Source organism: Salmo salar, chromosome 11 (assembly GCF_965601325.2).
Source record: "Salmo salar chromosome 11, fSalSal1, whole genome shotgun sequence".
Classification (NCBI taxonomy): domain Eukaryota; kingdom Metazoa; phylum Chordata; class Actinopteri; order Salmoniformes; family Salmonidae; genus Salmo; species Salmo salar.
In genome coordinates, this window is record NC_138301.1 from 6,046,735 (window position 1) to 6,068,048 (window position 21,314).

The 21,314-nt window shown below is 41.2% G+C and overlaps 1 protein-coding gene across 1 annotated transcript in view; it reads right to left on the bottom strand.

The window, feature by feature from the left end:
- Positions 1-21,314, bottom strand: part of LOC106561901 (low-density lipoprotein receptor-related protein 4-like) — a 278,722-nt gene that overhangs the window by 67,307 nt on the left and 190,101 nt on the right. Inside the window, 3 exon segments of the mRNA XM_014126232.3 lie at positions 1,100-1,228; positions 1,649-1,765; positions 1,947-2,060. Of these exon segments, the coding sequence (XP_013981707.2) occupies positions 1,100-1,228; positions 1,649-1,765; positions 1,947-2,060 (360 nt within the window).

Below are 21,314 nucleotides of genomic sequence, written 5' to 3' on the forward strand. Positions count from 1 at the left end.
ATATAGACATAATATGACATTTAAAATGTCTATTCTTTTGGAATTTCTGTGAGTGTAATGTTTACTGTTAATTTTTGTTTATTTCACTTTTGTTTATTATCTACTTCACTTGCTTTGGCAATGTTAACATATATGTTTCCCATTCCAATAAAGCCCTTAAATTGAAATTGAATTGAGAGAAAGAGAAAGAAAGAGAGAGAGAGAACAAGAAAGAGAAAGAAAGACTGTGGGAAAGAGAGACATAGTACAAAGAGAGACATGAAAGACTGAGATAGAGATACATTAACAGAAAGAAAGGACTTAGCAGTCGTCTAACAGAGTACATTCTCTGGAGTGATGAGGAGAAACGTGATAGCCTGTGCTAATCGAAACGCTAGCTAGCTCGCGTGTATGTGTGTTCGAAAGAAAAAGATGGGAAGTGTTTTCCAACACACACAGACATGCACACACACACGTAACATAGACACATGACTCTAGCATGACAGCTGTCAGCAAGGAGATTGGGACAAGGCATTCCAGGAATCTATGTTAGGGGTCGCTCAGAGAGCCATAATGAGTGGGGGAGACAGATATCTGCAGTGTCACTGCTCAGTGCTCAAGCTCAATCATAGCTACAATGGTAACAGCTGGACCTGCCATCACCAACTTGTCTCAATTCTGTTAAACCTCAGCCGATCCTATCCTAATCTCTTTTATTTTATGAACACTAGACTGGAAGTATTAATAACACACTTTTGCTTTCACCTGACAAGGTCTTAAAAAGACAACAGGGTGTCAGTGGCACCTCTCAAACACTGAACTTCACTCTCTCTGTCCATCATGATAAAGTTGTAACCCACCTGCAATCCTCCCTGCCCCTAACCTATTGACCCCTTTGTTTGCATTCCAGTTGAGAAATAGGGTGCTTGGCATTCTGGGTAGAATTCCAGCCTGTCGTCTGGCCACAGCAGGTTCTCTCTGTGTGTGTAGCAGAGGAATTTGAGGTACAGTATGTGTTTGCTGCCTGGCGATGTAGCAGCCTCTGACGTAGCATTTATGGTGCTGGTGCCTGCAGATAAATGATTAGCCACCTGAATCAGACGTGTGTGTTTGTACTTACAGCAGTCGGACTCATCAGACCAGTCTCCGCAATCATCGTCTCCGTCACAGTGGTAAATGTCCAGAATACAGCGTCCATACGCACACTGGAACTCTTCAACACTACAGGTGGCCGTCATTACATCAGATGCTACGGAGGGAGAGAGAAAGGGAGAAAAAGAGATAGGGGTGAGGGGTACGTATTTAACACACATTCTCTTTCACCCCAAAACCTTTCTGTCATAAACTATAAAGACAGTGTGTGGTTCTGACATTCAGTGTGTTTTACTCTAGAGCAGTCAAAATAGGTAAGGGGTGGGAATAGTTAAGTGAAGTTGGGAATGTCGACACACACATCCCTTGGCAACAAAGGGAAGATAAGGCTCAGAGTGTACACCTGGGTGAGGCCCTTTGAAATTGTAATACACACTTGTACATGTGAGAAACAGGACAACACACACACACACACACACACACACACACACACACACACACACACACACACACACACACACACACACACACACACACACACACACACACACACACACACACACACAGGGCAACTCACGGCAGTTTTCCTCATCTGATCCGTCCTTGCAGTCAGTATCTCCATCACAGTACCAGTGTTCAGCAATGCAGCTCCCATCTGTACAGCGAAACTCCTTATCGGAACACTTTCGCATGTCTGAGAGAGAGAGAGAGAGAGAGAGACAGAGAGAGGGGAGAAAGTAAGAGAGAGAGGAAAATAGAGATATTGAGGTATTAAAGTCAACGGATTGAGATGTGACAAAGACTATAACTTTCTGAATGTATGTGTATACTGTAGGAGTGAATGTGTGGTGTGCATGTGTGTGTGTGTAACTCACCACACTGCTCGTCACTGTTATCACCACAGTCATTGTCCCCATCACAGTGCCACAGACTGCGGATGCAGTAGCCGTTCTGACAATGGAACTCATCCTCTTCACACTCTCTAGGAGCTACAGACAAGGAGAGAGAGAGACGGGATGTCAATCAAAGGACAAATCACACAAACAATATCCTATACAACGCTTGTATGATGTAGGAATCTGATATGGGCGCACGGATGCACCATGCACTGCACAGCTTAGTGACAATTCTCTTACTTTCACACAGAGAAAAATAGCTGTCTATTAACCTCCAGTGGACAACCTCCCAGCCACCCTGATGGTTAACCTCTTATCTAAACTATCACAACAACCCCCCAAAACCTCCTTACTTACAATAATTTCTCTGATGTTACCATTAGTTCCACTTACTAGCGCTATTAGGCCTACAACAATGTCTCTCTCCCTTTCTCTCCTGCACTGATTCCCCCCAAAATCTTTCTCTCTCCTTCACTAATACAACAGCCTGCCACTACAGTTATTACCACAGCGATCGATAGCCAATTATAGTCCTGGCTAAAGGAGGGCCAGGTGAACAGGTTAGTATCAGAGGGAAGTACCATGATTTCTGCCTGAATGGCCCCAGACCAGAGGTGATATATTATTTAAAGCGTGTTGTGTGTGCGTGTGTGTGTCTTGTGTGTGAGGGGGGTTGCTGCCTTAGAAGGTTAACTAATTGTTAAATCTACCTCACTTATACCTGGACTGCCAATAAAATGCATACAGAGGCTCAGTCAAAGAAACCCACTTAGAAACGTGATGGCAGTTCAGAGTGTAATACAAGTTAAGGAGCAGGGAGACAGAAAAAAGGGACGGGCACAGATATGTTTGAGGATAAATGTGTATTTGTGTACTTCCTACCTCAGTGACTATTGCGACAAAACGTGACCCAAATCTACTACCTCTCATCTCTTTCTTTTGTTTTCTCACACACAGGTTTCCTTTGCTTTATGACCCAACCGAGTCCTCAGAACAGAAGAGACTTATTAGTATAGATTTATTAGTATTTTTATTTAAGAGTACTCTTACCCCTCCTATTCAGATGCAACAGAGAAGGAGAAGGATCTGGAACGGGAGCAGAAGACAAAGCTACCCCCTGAATGAGAGTCTCTAAACTATAACTCTATGGCTGAATCTCATTCCAAAAACTCACTTGGCACACTAAGTAGAATTTCATTGAATCTCTCATCTGTCTCTCTCTTTCCCTCCCTCTCATTCCTAACCCAAACAGAGGAAACTTCAGAAGTCACGTGTCCAGAGGCAGATCATCAGTTAGAGAGCAGGCAGCGGTTAGAGTTGAAAGGTCATAGTGATTAATTTCCAGGGTATGCATTGAGGTGTGTCTGTGTGTGTGTGTGAAAAAATAAATAAAACAAAATATATTCCTTTTTAAACATGTTGTATGGTTCCTTGAGTATTACCTACACACTTTCAGGGTTTGCCTTCCCTTCTTGACCCTGCCTGCCTTGCATCCTCCTCTCATCCCATGAGTTGACATGGAAAAGAGCAGAAGCTCTGAACTATCCCATCAGACTCCAGTCCTACCTACCTACAAATTATAGAAAAGAGCAGAAGCTCTGAATAGTACTTGAACTCAGGTCTGGTGTGTGTAGGTGTGTGTGATACCACTGTGGATACGTAGTCATGTGTGTTCTGCTGAACAAATATGAACGTAGGAACACACATCCACACAGGCACACTCACTCTGTCACTCACGTTCACACACACACGTCTCTTTTTCCAGTTTTGTTGTCTAAAACTTTGACAAGTTGCTAAGCTCAAGTGGACCATGACAGATTCTCCCCCATCTCTCTCCATTCTCTTCCCCTTCTCTCTTTAAATAATGGAATAAAACAACAACAGTGGGGGAAAAGAAACTAGGGAAGACAGAAAGACAGAGAAAAAAGGCCTGAAAAAATAAGTAGGCCAAGGAGCGAGGGAGGGGGAAATTTACGGGGCATGAAGATGAAAAATTCATGCCTAGCTTACGGCAGACGGACCCCCCATCAGGACGGGATTCTACGTCTGGCTCCTGAAATATGGGTCAGACAGGAGAGAGGGAAGCAGGGAATGAGAGAATCAGAGCAAGAGAGAGAGCGAGAGAGAAAATCAGAGAAAGAGAATCAGAGAGAAAGAAATAAAGAGAGAGAGGAGAGAGAGGGAAAGAAAGCCCACCTCCATACAGAGTTATCTGGAAAAAATAAGAAGGGAATGAAAGAATCTGAGAAAGAGAGAGAGCTTACCATCAAATTTAAAATACTTTTTTTATCTACATAATTATTCAGAAAAAAATTATTAACGGAGGTAGAAGCTGGTAGGGTTAGCTTGAGTCAATTCCATCTCAGGAACATTCAAGAAATTCAATCCATTGGGTTGGAAATTAATCATACCAAGTTTCTCATTCCGATCTGTGTAGCGATCTCTGTGGACTTAATGGGTGTGGAGGTGTGTGGAATGAAATCTAGCTCAACCACCGGGTACCGTGGATACCTCTGCTTATTGTGACACCTTATTGTAACAGACAGTTGTGAATGTCAAAATCAAATCAAATCAAATTGTATTGGTCACATACACATGTTTAGCAGATGTTATTGTGGGTGTAGCGAAATGCTTGTGTTTCTAGCTCCAACAGTGCAGTAATATCTAACAAATAATATCTAACAATTCCACAAGAACTACCCAATACACACAAATCTAAGTAAAGGAATGGAATAAGAACATATACACTACCGGTCAAAAGTTTTCGAACACCTACTCATTCAAGAGTTTTTCTTTATTTTTACTGTGTTCTACATTGTAGAATAATAGTGAAGACATCAAAACTACGAAATAACACATGTAGTAACCAAAAAAGAGTTAAACAAATCAAAATACATTTTATATTTGAGATTCCTCAAATAGCCACCCTTCTCCTTGATGACAGTTTTGCAATCTCTTGGCATTCTCTCAACCAGCTTCACCTGGAATGCTTTTCCAAACGCCTTGAAGGAGTTCCCATGTATGCTGAGCACTTGTTGGCTGTTTTTCCTTCACTCTGCGGTCCAACTCATCCCAAACCATCTCAATTTGGTTGAGGTCGGGGGATTGTGGAGGCCAAGCCATCTGATACAGCACTACATCACTCTCCTTCTTGGTAATATAGCCCTTATATAGCCTGGAGGTATGTTGAGTTATTGTCCTGTTGATAAACAAATGATAGTACCACTAAGCACAAAACAGATGGGATGGCGTATCGCTGCAGAATGCTGTTGTAGCAATGCTGGTTAAGTGTGCCTTGAATTCTAAATAAATCACAGACAGTGTCACCAGCAAAGCACCCCCACACTATTTTTGGTTGGAACCAAAAATCTCAAATTTGGACCAAAGGACAGATTTCCACCGGTCTAATGCCCATTACTCGGGTTTCTTGGCCCGAAGAAGTCTCTTCTTCTTATTGGGGTCCTTTAGTAGTGGTTTCTTTGCAGCAATTTGACCATGAAGGCCTGATTCACGCAGTCTCCTCTGAACAGTTGATGTTGAGATGTGTCTGTTACTTGAACTGTGTGAAGCATTCATTTGGGCTGCAATTTCTGAAGCTGGTAACTTTAATGAACTTGTCCTCTGCAGCAGAGGTAACCCTGGGTCTTCCAATCCTGTGGTGGTCCTTATGAGAGCCAGTTTCATCATAGTGCTTGATAGTTTTTGCGACAGCACTTGAAGAAACGTTCAAAGTTCTAGAAATGTTCCGTATTGGCTGACCTTCATGTCTTAAAGTAATGATGGACTGTCATTTCTCTTATTTGAGCTGTTCTTGCCATAATATGGACTTGGTCTTTTACCATATAGGGCTATCTTCTGTTTACCCCATACCTTTTCACAACAAAACTAATTGGCTCAAACGCATTTAGAGGGAAAGAAATTCCACAAATTAACTTTTAAGAAGGCACACCTGTTATTTGAAATGCATTCAAGGTGACTACCTCATGAAGCTGGCTGAGAAAATGCCAAAAGTGTGCAAAGCTGAAATCAAGGCAACGGGTGGCTATTGTTCTACAATGTACAAAGTAGTAAAAATAAAGAAAAACCCTTAAATGAGTAGGTGTTCCAAAACTTTAAACCGCTAGTGTACATATAAATATATGGATGAGCAATGACAGTATAAACATATGAGATCAGTAATGTAAGATACAATTGAAGTCGGAAGTTTACATACACCTTAGCCAAATACATTTAAACTCAGTTTTTCATAATTCCTGACATTTAATCCTAGTCAAAATTCCCTGTCTTAGGTCAGTTAGGATCGCCACATAATTTTAAGAATGTGAAATGTCAGAATAATAGTAGAGGGAATGATTTATTTAAGCTTTTATTTCTTTCATCACATTCCCAGTGGGTTAGAAGTTTACATACACTCAATTGGTATTTGGTAGCATTGCCTTTAAATTGTTTAACTTGGGTCAAATGTTTCGGGTAGCCTTCCATAAGCTTCCCACAATAAGTTGGGTAAATTTTGGCCATTTTCTCCTGACAGAGCTGGCGTAACTGAGTCAGGTTTGTAGGCCTCCTTGCTCGCACATGCTTTTTCAGTTCTGCCCACATATTTTCTATAGGATTGAGGTCAGGGCTTTGTGATGGCCACTCCAAAACCTTGACTTTGTTGTCCTAAAGCCATTTTGCCACAACTTTGGAAGTATGCTTGGTGTCATTGTTCATTTGGAAGACCCATTTGGGACCAAGCTTTAACCTGTTAGGGCTAGGGGGCAGCATTGACACGGCTGGATAAAAAACATACCCGATTTAATCTGGTTACCACTCCTACTCAGTAACTAGAATATGCATATACTTATTACATATGGATAGAAAACACCCTAAATTTTCTAAAACTGTTTGAATGGTGTCTGTGAGTATAACAGAACTCAAATGGCAGGTCAAAACCTGAGAGATTCCTTTACAGGAAGTGGCCTGTCTGACCATTTGTTGAACTTCTTTTCCATCTCTATCATTTACTAAGGATCTCTGCTCTAACGTGACACTTCCCACGTCGTCCATAGGCGCTCAGAGCCCGGGAAAAAACAGAATGTCGTCATTCCAGCCCCAGGCTGAAACACATTATCGCCTTTCTCAAGTGGCCCATCAAGAGACACTAGCTTATGCGCGTGACCCCGACCGCCCCCGCCTTTGGGATTTTTTCCTCTGTTTGCCGAAAAGGAGATTCCCTGTCGGAATATTATCGCTTTTCTACGAGAAAAATGTCGTAAAAATTGATTTTAAACAGCGGTTGACATGCTTCGAAGTACTGTAATGGAATACTTAGAATTTTATTGTCACGAATTGCGCCAAGCGCGTGACACTTCTTTACTATTTCGGATAGTGTCTGGAACGCACGAACAAAACGCCGCTATTCGGATATAACGATGGATTATTTTGGACCAAACCAACATTTGTTATTGAAGTAGCTGTCCTGGGTGTGTATTCTGACGAAGACAACAAAAGGTAATGACATTTTTATAATAGTAAATATGATTATGGTGAGTGCTAAACTTGCCGGGTGTCTAAATAGCGAGCCCGTGATGCCTGGGCTATGTACTTAGAATATTGCAAAATGTGCTTTCACCAAAAAGCTATTTTAAAATCGGACATATCGAGTGCATAGAGGAGGTCTGTATCTATAATTCTTAAAATAATTGTTATGCTTTTTGTGAACGTTTATCGTGAGTAATTTAGTAAAATGTTAGCGAATTCCCCGGAAGTTTGCGGGGGGTATGCTAGTTCTGAACGTCACATGCTAATGTAAAAAGCTGGTTTTTGATATAAATATGAACTTGATTGAACAAAACATGCATGTATTGTATAACATAATGTCCTAGGGTTGTCATCTGATGAAGATCATCAAAGGTGAGTGCTGCATTTAGCTGTCTTCTGGGTTTTGGTGACATTATATGCTGGCTTGAAAAATGGGTGTCTGATTATTTCTGGCTTGGTACTCTGCTGACATAATCTAATGTTTTGCTTTCGTTGTAAAGCCTTTTTGAAATCGGACAGTGTGGTTAGATTAACGAGAGTCTTATCTTTAAATGGCTGTAAAATAGTCATATGTTTGAGAAATTGAAGTAATAGGATTTTTAAGGTTTTGAAAATCGCGCCACAGGATAGCCGTGGCTGTTACGTAGGTGGGACGAATTCGTCCCGCCTAGCCTAGAGAGGTTAACTTCCTAACTGATGTCTTAAGATGTTGCTTCAATATATCCACATAATCTTCCTTTCTCATGATGTCATCTATTTTGTGAAGTGCACCAGTCCCTAATGCAGCAACGCACACCCACAACATGATGCTGCCACCCCCGTGCTTCACGGTTGGGATGGTGTTCTTTGGCTTGCAATCCTCCTCCTTTTTCCTCCAAACATAACGATGGTCATTATGGCCAAACAGTTCTATTTTTGTTTCATCAGACCAGAGGACATTTCTCCAAAAAGTACGATCTTTGTCCTCATGTGCAGTTGCAAACCGTAGTCTGGCTTTTTTTCTGGCGGTTTTGGAGCAGTGGCTTTTTCCTTGCTGAGCGGCCTTTAAGGTTATGTCGATATAGGACTCGTTTTACTGTGGATATAGATACTTTGTACCTGTTTTCTCAAGCATCTTCACAAGGTCCTTTGCTGTTGTTCTGGGATTGATTTGCACTTTTCACACCAAAGTACGTTCATCTCTATGAGACAGAACGCATCTCCTTCCTGAGCAGTATGACATGTTCCCATGGTGTTTATACTTGCGTACTATTATTTGTACAGATGAACGTGGTACCTTCAGGCACGCCTAGCCAACATCCAATGGAACAGCAGGGCGCGAAATACAAAACATCAAAAATCGAATAATTTCAATTTCTCAAACATACGACTATTTTACACCATTTTAAAGATACGCTTCTCCTTAATGTAACCACATTGTCCGATTTCAAAAAGGCTTTACAGCGAAAGCAAAACATTAGATTATGTTAGGAGAGTACATAGACAAAAATAACCACACAGCCATTTTCCAAGCAAGGAGATGTGTCACAAAAACCCAAAATACAGCTAAAATGAAGCACTAACCTTAGACGATCTTCATCAGATGACACTCCTAGGACATCATGTTACACAATACATGTATGTTTTGTTCGAAAAAGTTGATATTTATATCCAAAAACAGCATTTTACATTGGCGCGTGATGTTCAGAAAATGTATTGCCACCAAAACATCCGGTGAATGAGCACATCAATTTACAAAAATACTCATCATAAACGTTGACAAAATATAGAACAATTATTTAAAAGAATTATAGATACACTACTCCTTGATGCAACCGCTGTGTCAGATTTTAAAATAGCTTTACGGAGAAAGCACATTGTTCAATATTCTGAGTACATAGCTCAACCATCAATGCAAACTATACAGCTACCCGCCAAGTTCTGGCATCAACAAAACTCTGAATTAGTGTTATAAATCATTCCTTACCTTTGCTGATCCTCGGCGGAACTCCAAGGACTCCTACTTCCACAAGAAGATGTTCTTTATGTTCAAAATACTCCATATTTATGTCCAAATACCTCTGTTTTGTTCATGCGTTCAGATCACTATCCAAAGGCATAATGCGCGAGCGTAATTCGAGACACGAAAAGTCAATATGTTCCATTACCGTTCGTAGAAACATGTCAAACGTTGTTTACAATCAATCTTTATGGTATTTTTAATGTAAAATGCAATAATATTCCAACCAGACAATAGCGTATTCATTCCAGGAGAAAAAGAAGGAACGGCGCACTCGCAGGCTCGCGCATCACCAAGCCCTTTGTCCTCAGGCAGTCCACGCATTGACTGAGCTCCTATTTTCTGCCCAGTAACAGGAGAAGGATGAAACACGTTTCTAAAGGCTGTTGACAGCCAATGGAAGCCTCAGGAAGTGCAACGTGACCCCACAGACACTGTAGTTTTGATAGGGATTCAAAAGAAAAACTACAATACTCAGATTTCCCAATTCCTGGTTGGATTTTTCTCAGGTTTTTGCCTGCCATATGAGTTCTGTTATACTCACAGACATGATTCAAACAGTTTTAGAAACTTCAGAGTGTTTTCTATCCAAATCTACTAATAATATGCATATTCTAATTTCTGGGCCCAAGTAGTAGGCAGATTAACCTGTTATGGCTAGGGGGCAGTATTTTCACGGCTGGATAAAAAACGTACCCGATTTAATCTGGTTACTACTCCTGCCCAGTAACTAGAATATGCATATAAGTATTGGCTTTTGATAGAAAACACTCCAAAGTTTCTAAAACTGTTTGAATGGTGTCTGTGAGTATAACAGAACTCAAATGGCAGGTCAAAACCTGAGAGATTCCTTTACAGGAAGTGGCCTGTCTGACCATTTCTTGAACTTCTTTGCCATCTCTATCTTTTACAAAGGATCTCCGCTCTAACGTGACACTTCCTACGTCTTCCATAGGCGCTCAGAGCCCGGGAAAAACCTGAATGTCGTCATCCCAGCCCCAGGCTGAAACACATTATCGCCTTTCTCAAGTGGCCGATCAAGGGACTGTGGGCTTAGGCGCGTGCCCTGGCTCCCGCCGTCTTTGTGATTTTTTCCTCTGTTTGCCGAAAAGGAGATTCCCGGTCGGAATATTATCGCTTTTTTACGAGATAAATTGCATAAAAATAGATTTTAACCTGTTAGGGCTAGGGGGCAGCATTGACACGGCTGGATAAAAAACATACCCGATTTAATCTGGTTACCACTCCTACCCAGTAACTAGAATATGCATATACTTATTACATATGGATAAAAAACACCCTAAATTTTCTAAAACTGTTTGAATGGTGTCTGTGAGTATAACAGAACTCAAATGGCAGGTCAAAACCTGAGAGATTCCTTTACAGGAAGTGGCCTGTCTGACCATTTGTTGAACTTCTTTTCCATCTCTATCATTTACTAAGGATCTCTGCTCTAACGTGACACTTCCCACGTCGTCCATAGGCGCTCAGAGCCCGGGAAAAAACTGAATGTTGTCATTCCAGCCCCAGGCTGAAACACATTATCGCCTTTCTCAAGTGGCCGATCAAGAGACACTAGCTTATGCGCGTGACCCCGACCGCCCCCGCCTTTGGGATTTTTTCCTCTGTTTGCCGAAAAGGAGATTCCCTGTCGGAATATTATCGCTTTTCTACGAGAAAAATGTCGTAAAAATTGATTTTAAACAGCGGTTGACATGCTTCGAAGTACGGTAATGGAATACTTAGAATTTTATTGTCACGAATTGCGCCATGCGCGCGACACTTCTTTACTATTTCGGATAGTGTCTGGAACGCACGAACAAAACGCCGCTATTCGGATATAACGATGGATTATTTTGGACCAAACCAACATTTGTTATTGAAGTAGCAGTCCTGGGTGTGTATTCTGACGAAGACAACAAAAGGTAATGAAACTTTTATAATAGTAAATATGATTATGGTGAGTGCTAAACTTGCCGGGTGTCTAAATAGCGAGCCCGTGATGCCTGGGCTATGTACTTAGAATATTGCAAAATGTGCTTTCACCAAAAAGCTATTTTAAAATCGGACATATCGAGTGCATAGAGGAGGTCTGTATCTATAATTCTTAAAATAATTGTTATGCTTTTTGTGAACGTTTATCGTGAGTAATTTAGTAAAATGTTAGCGAATTCCCCGGAAGTTTGCGGGGGGTATGCTAGTTCTGAATGTCACATGCTAATGTAAAAAGCTGGTTTTTGATATAAATATGAACTTGATTGAACAAAACATGCATGTATTGTATAACATAATGTCCTAGGGTTGTCATCTGATGAAGATCATCAAAGGTGAGTGCTGCATTTAGCTGTCTTCTGGGTTTTGGTGACATTATATGCTGGCTTGAAAAATGGGTGTCTGATTATTTCTGGCTTGGTACTCTGCTGACATAATCTAATGTTTTGCTTTCGTTGTAAAGCCTTTTTGAAATCGGACAGTGTGGTTAGATTAACGAGAGTCTTGTCTTTAAATGGCTGTAAAATAGTCATATGTTTGAGAAATTGAAGTAATAGGATTTTTAAGGTTTTGAAAATCGCGCCACAGGATAGCAGTGGCTGTTACGTAGGTGGGACGAATTCGTCCCGCCTAGCCTAGAGAGGTTAAACAGCGGTTGACATGCTTCGAAGTACGGTAATGGAATATTTAGAATTTTTTTGTCACGAATTGCGCCATGCGCTCGACCCTGATTTACCATTTCGGATAGTGTCTGGGACGCACGAACAAAACGCCGCTATTCGGATATAACGATGGATTATTTTGGACCAAACCAACATTTGTTATTGAAGTAGCAGTCCTGGGAGTGCATTCTGATGAAGACAACAAAAGGTAATCAAACTTTTATAATAGTAAATCTGATTTTGGTGAAGGCTAAACTTGCCGGGTGTCTAAATAGCTAGCCCGTGATGGCTGGGCTATGTACTTAGAATATTGCAAAATGTGCTTTCACCGAAAAGCTATTTTAAAATCAGACATAGCGAGTGCATAGAGGAGTTCTGTATCTATAATTCTTAAAATAATTGTTATGCTTTTTGTGAACGTTTATCGTGAGTAATTTAGTAAATTTTTTGTAAATTCACCGGAAGTTTGCGGTGGTATGCTAGTTCTGAACGTCACATGCTAATGTAAAAAGCTGTTTTTTGATATAAATATGAACTTGATTGAACAAAACATGCATGTATTGTATAACATAATGTCCTAGGTGTGTCATCTGATGAAGATCATCAAAGGTTAGTGCTGCATTTAGCTGTGGTTTGGGTTTATGTGACATTATATGCTAGCTTGAAAAATGGGTGTCTGATTATTTCTGGCTTGGTACTCTGCTGACATAATCTAATGTTTTGCTTTCGCTGTAAAGCCTTTTTGAAATCGGACAGTGTGGTTAGATAAAGGAGAGTCTTGTCTTTAAAATGCTGTGAAATAGTCATATGTTTGAAAAATTGTAGTTTTTGTATTTTTGAGGAATTTGTAATTCGCGCCACGCCTATCATTGGATATTGGAGCAGGTGTTCCGCTAGCGGAACGTCTAGATGTAAGAGGTTAATTTGGGTACGTTTTTCATCCGACCGTGAAAATCCTGCCCCCTATACTCAACAGGTTTTAACTAGAAATTTGTGGAATGGTTGAAAAATGAGATTTAATGACTCCAACCTAACTGTATGTAAACTTCCGGTGGCAATTTTAAAGTAACTAGTGATCCATTTATTAAAATGGCCAATGATTTCAAGTCTGTATGTAGGCAGCAGCCTCTCTGTGTTAGTGAAGGGTGTTTAACAGTGAGATGGCCTTGAGATAGAAGCTGTTTTTTAGTCTCTCGGTCCAAGATTTGATGCACCTGTACTGACCTTGCCTTCTGGATGGTAGCGGGGTGAAGAGGCAGTGGCTTGGGTGGTTGTTGTCCTTGATTATCTTTTTGACCTTCCTGTGACATCATTTGATGTACGTGTCCTGGAGGACATGTAGTTTGCCCTCTCTGGAAAGCCTTGTGGTTGTGGTTGGTGCAGTTGCCGTACCAGGCTGTGATACAGCCCGACAGGATGCTCTCAATTGTGCATTTGAAAAGGTTTGTGGGGTTTTAGGTGACAAGCCACATTTCTTCAGCCTCCAGAGGTTGAAGAGGCGCTGTTGCGACTTCTTCACCACACTATCTGTATGGGTGGACCATTTCAGTTTGTCCGTGATGTGAACGCAGAGCAACTTATCCTGTCTAGCAGTATTTTCACAGCCGGATGAAAAATGTACCCAATTTAAACAGGTTACTACTCTGTCCCAGAAACTAGAATATGCATATTATTAGTAGATTTGGATAGAAAACGCTCTGAAGTTTATGAAACTGTTTGAATGGTGTCTGAGTATAACAGAACTCATATGGCAGGTAAAAACCTGAGAAGATTTCAAGCAGGAAGTGGCATGTGTGTGAATTTATAGTCCTTCTGTTGCTTCTCTATCGAAACTACAGTATCTGAGCTGTTACGTGACACTTTCTAAGGCTTCCATTGGCTCTCTAAAGCCGCCAGAAAGCGGATTGAGGCGTCTCCTGTCTCTGGGCAAAGTTTGTAAGTGGCCTCAGTTTGTAAGTGGCCTGCCTGGTGACTCAGAGATTGGAAATGCGCGGCCCGACGAGAATGCTGTTTTTTCTTTCCCTCTTTGAATGAATACAGTATTGTCCGGTTGGAATATTATTGCTATTTTAAGAGAAAAATACCATAAAAATTGATTTTAAACAGCGTTTGACATGCTTCTAAGTACGGTAAAGGAACATTTCGATTTTATTTGTCTCGATATGCGCTCGCGCGTTACCCTTTGGATAGTGACCTGAACGCACGAACAAAACGGAGGTATTTCGACATAACTATGGATTATTTGGAACAAAAACTAAATTTATTCTGGAAGTAGCAGTCCTGGGAGTGCATTCTGACGAAGAACAGCAAAGGTAATACAATTTTTCTAATAGTAATTCTGAGTTTAGTGAGCCCCGAAGTTGGCGGGTGTCTGAATAGCTAGCCTTGATGGCCGAGCTATGTACTCAGAATATTGCAAAATGTGCTTTCGCCAAAAAGCTATTTTAAAATCTGATATAGCCATTGCATAAAGGAGTTCTGTATCTATAATTCTTAAAATAATTCTTATCTATTTTGTCAACGTTTATGATGAGTAATTTAGTAAATTCACCGGAAGTTTTGGGTGGGAATGCTAGTTCTGAACATCACATGCTAATGTAAAAAAGCAGTTTTTTTATATAAATATGAACTTGATTGAACAAAACATGCATGTATTGTATAACAATGTCGTAGGAGAGTCATCTGATGAAGATCATCAAAGGTTAGTGCTGCATTTAGCTGTGTTTTGGGTTTATGTGACATATATGCTTGTTTGAAAAATGGCTGTGTGATTATTTTGGGCTATGTACTCTCCTAACATAATCTAATGTTTCGCTTTCGCTGTAAAGCCTTTTTGAAATCGGACAATGTGGTTAGATTAACGAGAGTCTTGTCTTTAACTTCTCTAGGGTCGGCGGGACGAAATCGTCCCACCTACGTAACAGCCAGTGGAATCCTGTGGCGCGTTATTCAAATACCTTAGAAATGCTATTACTTCAATTTCTCAAACATATGACTATTTTACACCATTTTAAAGACAATACTCTCGTTAATCTAACCACACTGTCCGATTTCAAAAAGGCTTTACAACGAAAGCAAAACATTAGATTATGTCAGCAGAGTACCCAGCCAGAAATAATCAGACACCCATTTTTCAAGCTAGCATATAATGTCACATAAACCCAAACCACAGCTAAATGCAGCACTAACCTTTGATGATCTTCATCAGATGACACACCTAGGACATTATGTTATACAATACATGCATGTTTTGTTCAATCAAGTTCATATTTATATAAAAAACAGCTTTTTACATTAGCATGTGACGTTCAGAACTAGCATACCACCGCAAACTTCCGGGGAATTTACAAAAATTTTACTAAATTACTCACGATAAACGTTCACAAAAAGCATAACAATTATTTTAAGAATTATAGATACAGAACTCCTCTATGCACTCGCTATGTCTGATTTTAAAATAGCTTTTCGGTGAAAGCACATTTTGCAATATTCTCAGTAGATAGCCCGGCATCACAGGGCTAGCTATTTAGACACCCACCAAGTTTAGCACTCACCAAAGTCAGATTTACTATAAGAAAAATGTTATTACCTTTGCTGTTCTTCGTCAGAATGCACTCCCAGGACTTCTACTTCAATAACAAATGTTGGTTTGGTCCCAAATAATCCATTGTTATATCCAAATAGCGGCGTTTTGTTCGTGCGTTCAAGACACTATCCGAATGGTAAAGAAGGGTGACGAGCACGGCGCATTTCGTGACAATTTTTTTTTAAATATTCCATTACCGTACTTCGAAGCATGTCAACCGCTGTTTAAAATCAATTTTTATGCCATTTTTCTCGTAAAAAAGCGATAATATTCCGACCGGGAATCTGCATTTAGGTAAACAGACTAAAGAAAATAAAGCACGGGGTCGACTCGTGCACGCGCCTAAGCCCATTGTCCTCTGATCGGCCACTTGCCAAAATCGATAATGTGTTTCAGCCTGGGGCTGCCTCGATATCATTCAGCTTTTTCCCGGGCTCTGAGAGCCTATTGGAGCCGTAGGAAGTGTCACGTTACAGCAAAGATCCTCAGTCTTCAATAAACAGAGACAAGAAGAACAAGATCTTGTCAGAGAGGGCACTTCCTGTAAGGAATCTTCTCAGGTTTTTGCCTGCCATATGAGTTCTGTTATACTCACAGACACCATTCAAAAAGTTTTAGAAACTTTAGGGTGTTTTCTATCCAAAGCCAATAATTATATGCATATTCTAGTTACTGGGCAGGAGTAGTAACCAGATTAATTCGGGTACGTTTTTTATCCGGCCGTATCAATACTGCCCCCTACCCCCAACAGGTTAACCTGTTAGGGCTAGGTGGCAGCATTTGCACGTCTGGATAAAAAAAATGTACCCGATTTAATCTGGTTACTAATCCTACCCAGTAACTAGAATATGCATATACTTATTATATATGGATAGAAAACACTCTAAAGTTTCTAAAACTGTTTGAATGGTGTCTGTGAGTATAACAGAACTCATTTGGCAGGCAAAACCCTGAGACATTTTCTGACAGGAAGTGGATACCTGATGTGTTGTATTGCCTTTAAACCTATCCCATTGAAAAACACAGGGGCTGAGGAATATTTTGGCACTTCCTATTGCTTCCACTAGATGTCACCAGCCTTTACAAAGTGTTTTGAGTCTTCTGGAGGGAGATCTGACCGAACAAGAGCCATGGAACGATGATGTCCCATTAGACACCTGGCGTGCGAGTTCATGTTGGGTACCCTCGTTCCAATACGTTATAAAAGAGTATGCATTCGTCCACCTTGAATATTATTCATGTTCTGGTTAAAAAAGGCCCTAATGATTTATGCTATACAACGTTTGACATGTTTGAACGAACGTAAATATATTTTTTCCCCTCGTTCATGACGACTGGCTTAGATCATGTGCTAACAAGACGGAGATTTTTGGACATAAATGATGAGCTTTTTTGAACAAAACTACATTCGTTATGGACCTGTGATACCTGGAAGTGACATCTGATGAAGAGAATCAAAGGTAATGGATTATTTACATAGTATTTTCGATTTTAGATCTTCCCAACATGACGTCTAGTCTGTATCGCAACGCGTATTTTTCTGGGCGCAGTGCTCAGATTATTGCAAAGTGTGATTTCCCAGTAAGGTTATTTTTAAATCTGGCAAGTTGATTGCGTTCAAGAGATGTAAATCTATAATTCTTTAAATGACAATATAATATTTTACCAATGTTTTCTAATTTTAATTATTTAATTTGTGACGCTGACTTGACTGCCGGTTATTGGAGGGAAACGATTTCCTCAACATCAATGCCATAGTAAAACACTGTTTTTGGATATAAATATGAACTTGATAGAACTAAAAATGCATGCATTGTCTAACATAATGTCCTAGGAGTGTCATCTGATGGAGATTGTAAAAGGTTAGTGCATCATTTTAGCTGGTTTTATGGTTTTGGTTACCCTGTCTTCGAATTGACAAAACATTACACACAACTCTTGTAAATGTACTGTCCTAACATACTCTAAATTTATGCTTTCGCCGTAAAACCTTTTTGAAATCGTAAAACGTGGTTAGATTAAGGAGATGTTTATCTTTCAAAGGGTGTAAAATAGTTGTATGTTTGAAAAATTTGAATTTTGACATTTATTTGGATTCAAATTTGCCGCTCTTGAAATGCACCTGCGGTTGATGGAGTGCACCACGGGTGGCACGCTAGCGTCCCACCTAGCCCATAGAGGTTAAAATGATGTAAAATAGTCGTATGGTTGAAAAAGTGAAATTATTGCATTTTTGAGGTATTTGTATTTTGCGCCACGGTCTTCCATTGGATATTTGGCGAGGCGTTCCGCTAGCGGAACGTCTAGATGCAAGAGGTTAAAACGTTCCACCTTCTCTACTGCTGTCCCATTGATGTGCATGGGGGCGGTCCCTCTGCTGTTTCCTGAAGTCCATGATCATCTTCTTTGTTTTATTGACGTGGAGTGAGAGGTAGTTTTCCTGACACCACACTCAGAGTGCCCTCACCTCTTCCCTGTAGGCTGTCTCGTCGTTGTTGGTATTCAAGCCTACTATTGTTGTGTCGTCTGCTAACTTGATGATTGAGTTGGAGGCGTACATGGCCACACAGTCATGGGTGAACAGGGAATACAGGAGGGGGCTGAGCACGCACCCATGTGGGGCCCCAGTGTTGAGGATCAGCGAAGTGGAGATGTTCTTTCCTACCTTCACCACCTGGGGGCGGCCCGTCAGGAAGTCCAGGACCCAATTGCACAGGGCAGGGTTGAAACCCAGTGCCTCAAGTTTAATGATGAGCTTGTAGGGTGCTATGGTGTTGAATGCTGAGCTGTAGTCAATGAACAGCATTTTTACATTGTCCAGATGGGATAGGGCAGTGTGCAGTGTGATGGTTATTGCATCGTCTGTGGACCTATTGGGGCGGTAAGCAAATTGAAGTAGGTCTATCTAGGGTGACAGGTAAGGTGGAGGTGATATGATCCTTGACTAGTCTCTCAAAGCACTTCATGATGACAGAAGTGAGTGCTACGGAGCAATAGTAATTTAGTTCAGTTACCTTTGCCTTCTTGGGCACAGGAACAATGCTGGCCATCTTGAAGCATGTGGGGACAGCAGACTGGGATAGGGAGAGATTTAATATGTCAGTAAACACACCAGCCAGCTGGTCTGCGCATGCTCTGAGGACGCGGCTAGAGATGTCGTCTGGGCCGGCAGCCTTGCGAAGGTTAACACATTTAAAAGTCTTACTCACGTCGGCCACGGAGAAGGAGCGCCCACAGTCCTTGGTAGCTGGCTGCGTCGGTGTATTATTCTCAAAGCGGGTGTTTAGTTTGTCTGGAAGCAAGACGTCGGTGTCCGTGACGTAGTTGGTTTTCCTTTTGTAGTCTGTGATTGTCTGAAGACTCTTCCACATACGTCTCGTGTCTGAGCCATTGAATTGCGACTCCACTTTGTCTCTATACTGACATTTTGCTTGTTTGATTGCCTTGCGAAGGGAATAACTGCACTGTTTGTATTCGGACATACTCCCAGTCACCTTTCCATGGTTAAATGCGGTGGTTTATGCTTTCAGTTTTGTGCGAATGCTGCCATCTATCCACGGTTTCTGGTTACGGTAGGTTTTAATAGTCACAGTAAGTACAACATCTCCAATAAATTTCCTTATAAACTCATTCACCGAATCAGCGTATACATCGACATTATTCTCTGAGGCTACCCGGAACATGTCCCAGTCCGCGTGATTAAAGAAATCTTGAAGCATGGATTCCGATTGGTCAGACCAGAGTTGAATAGTCCTTAGCACGGGTACATCCTGTTTGAGTTTCTGTCTATAGGAAGGGAGGAGCAAAATGGAGTTGTGGTCAGATTTGCCGAAAGGAGGGCGGGGGAGGTCCTTGTATGCATCGCGGAAGTTAGAGTAGCAGTGATCCAGTGTATTTCTAGCGCAAGTGCTACAGTCAGTATGCTGACAGAATTTAGGTAGCCTTGTTCTGAATTTGCTCTGTTAAAATGCCCAGCTACAATAAATGCAGCCTCAGGATATATGGTTTCCAGTTTGCATAAAGTCCATTGAAGTTCCTTGAGGGCCGTCATGGTATCGGCTTGAGGGGGGATATACACGGCTGTGACAATAACCAAGGAGAATTCCCTTGGGAGATAACACGGTCGGCATTTGATTATGAGGAATTCTAGGTCAGGTGAACAAAAGGACTTGAGTTCCTGTATGATGTTACAATTACACCATGAGTCAGTAATCATGGAACATACACCCCCCGCCCTTCTTCCCGGAGATGTTCATTCCTGTCGGCGCAACACACAAAGACTCCAGGTGGCTGAACCGACTTCGACAGCATATCCAGAGAGACCCATGTTTCAGAGTATGTTACAATCCCTGATGTCTCTCTGGAAAGTAACCCTTGCCCTAATTTTGTCTACTTTGTTATCTAGAGACTGGACATTAGCGAGTAAAATGTGGTGGGTGGTGTGCATGCCTCCAAGTCTGACCAGAAGACCGCTCCGTCTACCTCTTCTCCGCCAGCGTTGTTTTGGGTCGGCCTCTGGAATCAGTTAAAATGCCCTGGGTGGGTCAGGCGCAAAGGATCCGCCTCAGGAAAGGCGTATTCCTGGTCGTAGTGTTGGTAAGTTGACGTCGCTCTGATATCCAATAGTTCTTCCTGGCTGTATGTAATATCACTTAAGATTTTCTGGGCTAACAATGTAAGTAATAATACATTAAAAAAACGAAATACTGTAAAGTTTCCTAAGAACTAGAAGCAAGGCAGCCCTCTCTGTCGGTTCTACCTTGATCCTTGATCCACTCACTACACTGGTAACAGGGTATATAGCAGTATGATTAGGCCAATGGAAATACTCAGTCCTCTATATGGATTATATGGGACACTTTCAACCCAGTGAGTCACTCTGGATAAAAGTAGTTGCCCATTGGACAAAGTCTTCATTTAGTCTGACCACTATCTACATCTCAACCCAGAAACAACTCTGACACTGACAGCTGAAGAGGATAGGAAAACATAAATGCCCTGTGTATGTCTGCTTCCCAAATGGCACCCTATTCCATAGGGCTCTGCTCAAAAGTAGTGCACTATATAGGGAATAGGGTGCCATTTGGGATGAGGCATATAAGTACATATAAGTACATAAATACGCACCAACTCCTGACGTGTGTAAGTACATGGTGATATAAATATGAGTGTATAAATACACACACTCCTCACTCACACCCTCCCACTCTCTCAATGCCCAACTACTGCTGCCAGCCATCTGAAACCTACTTCAGTTTCTTTCCCTGGCAATTGCACACATATGCATATGCACGCACGCATACGTACACATCCACAACGAAAGGGTCAATATCAGGGGATATCTTTATATGACAAGTTTTTGATATTCTAGAGCATACAGAACAATGCATATTTACATTTTTGTGGATTTGCACCATATTCGGACACATTCTGATATTGGGATTACTCCGAATATCACACATGGACATTTCCTATGGCCGGATATGGACTCATTCAATATCCTGAGATACGTGACATCCTATTTTCTCTCTTCATGTTGACAAAAACTGACTGTATGAATCGCATATCTGTGTTTTCTCAGCATA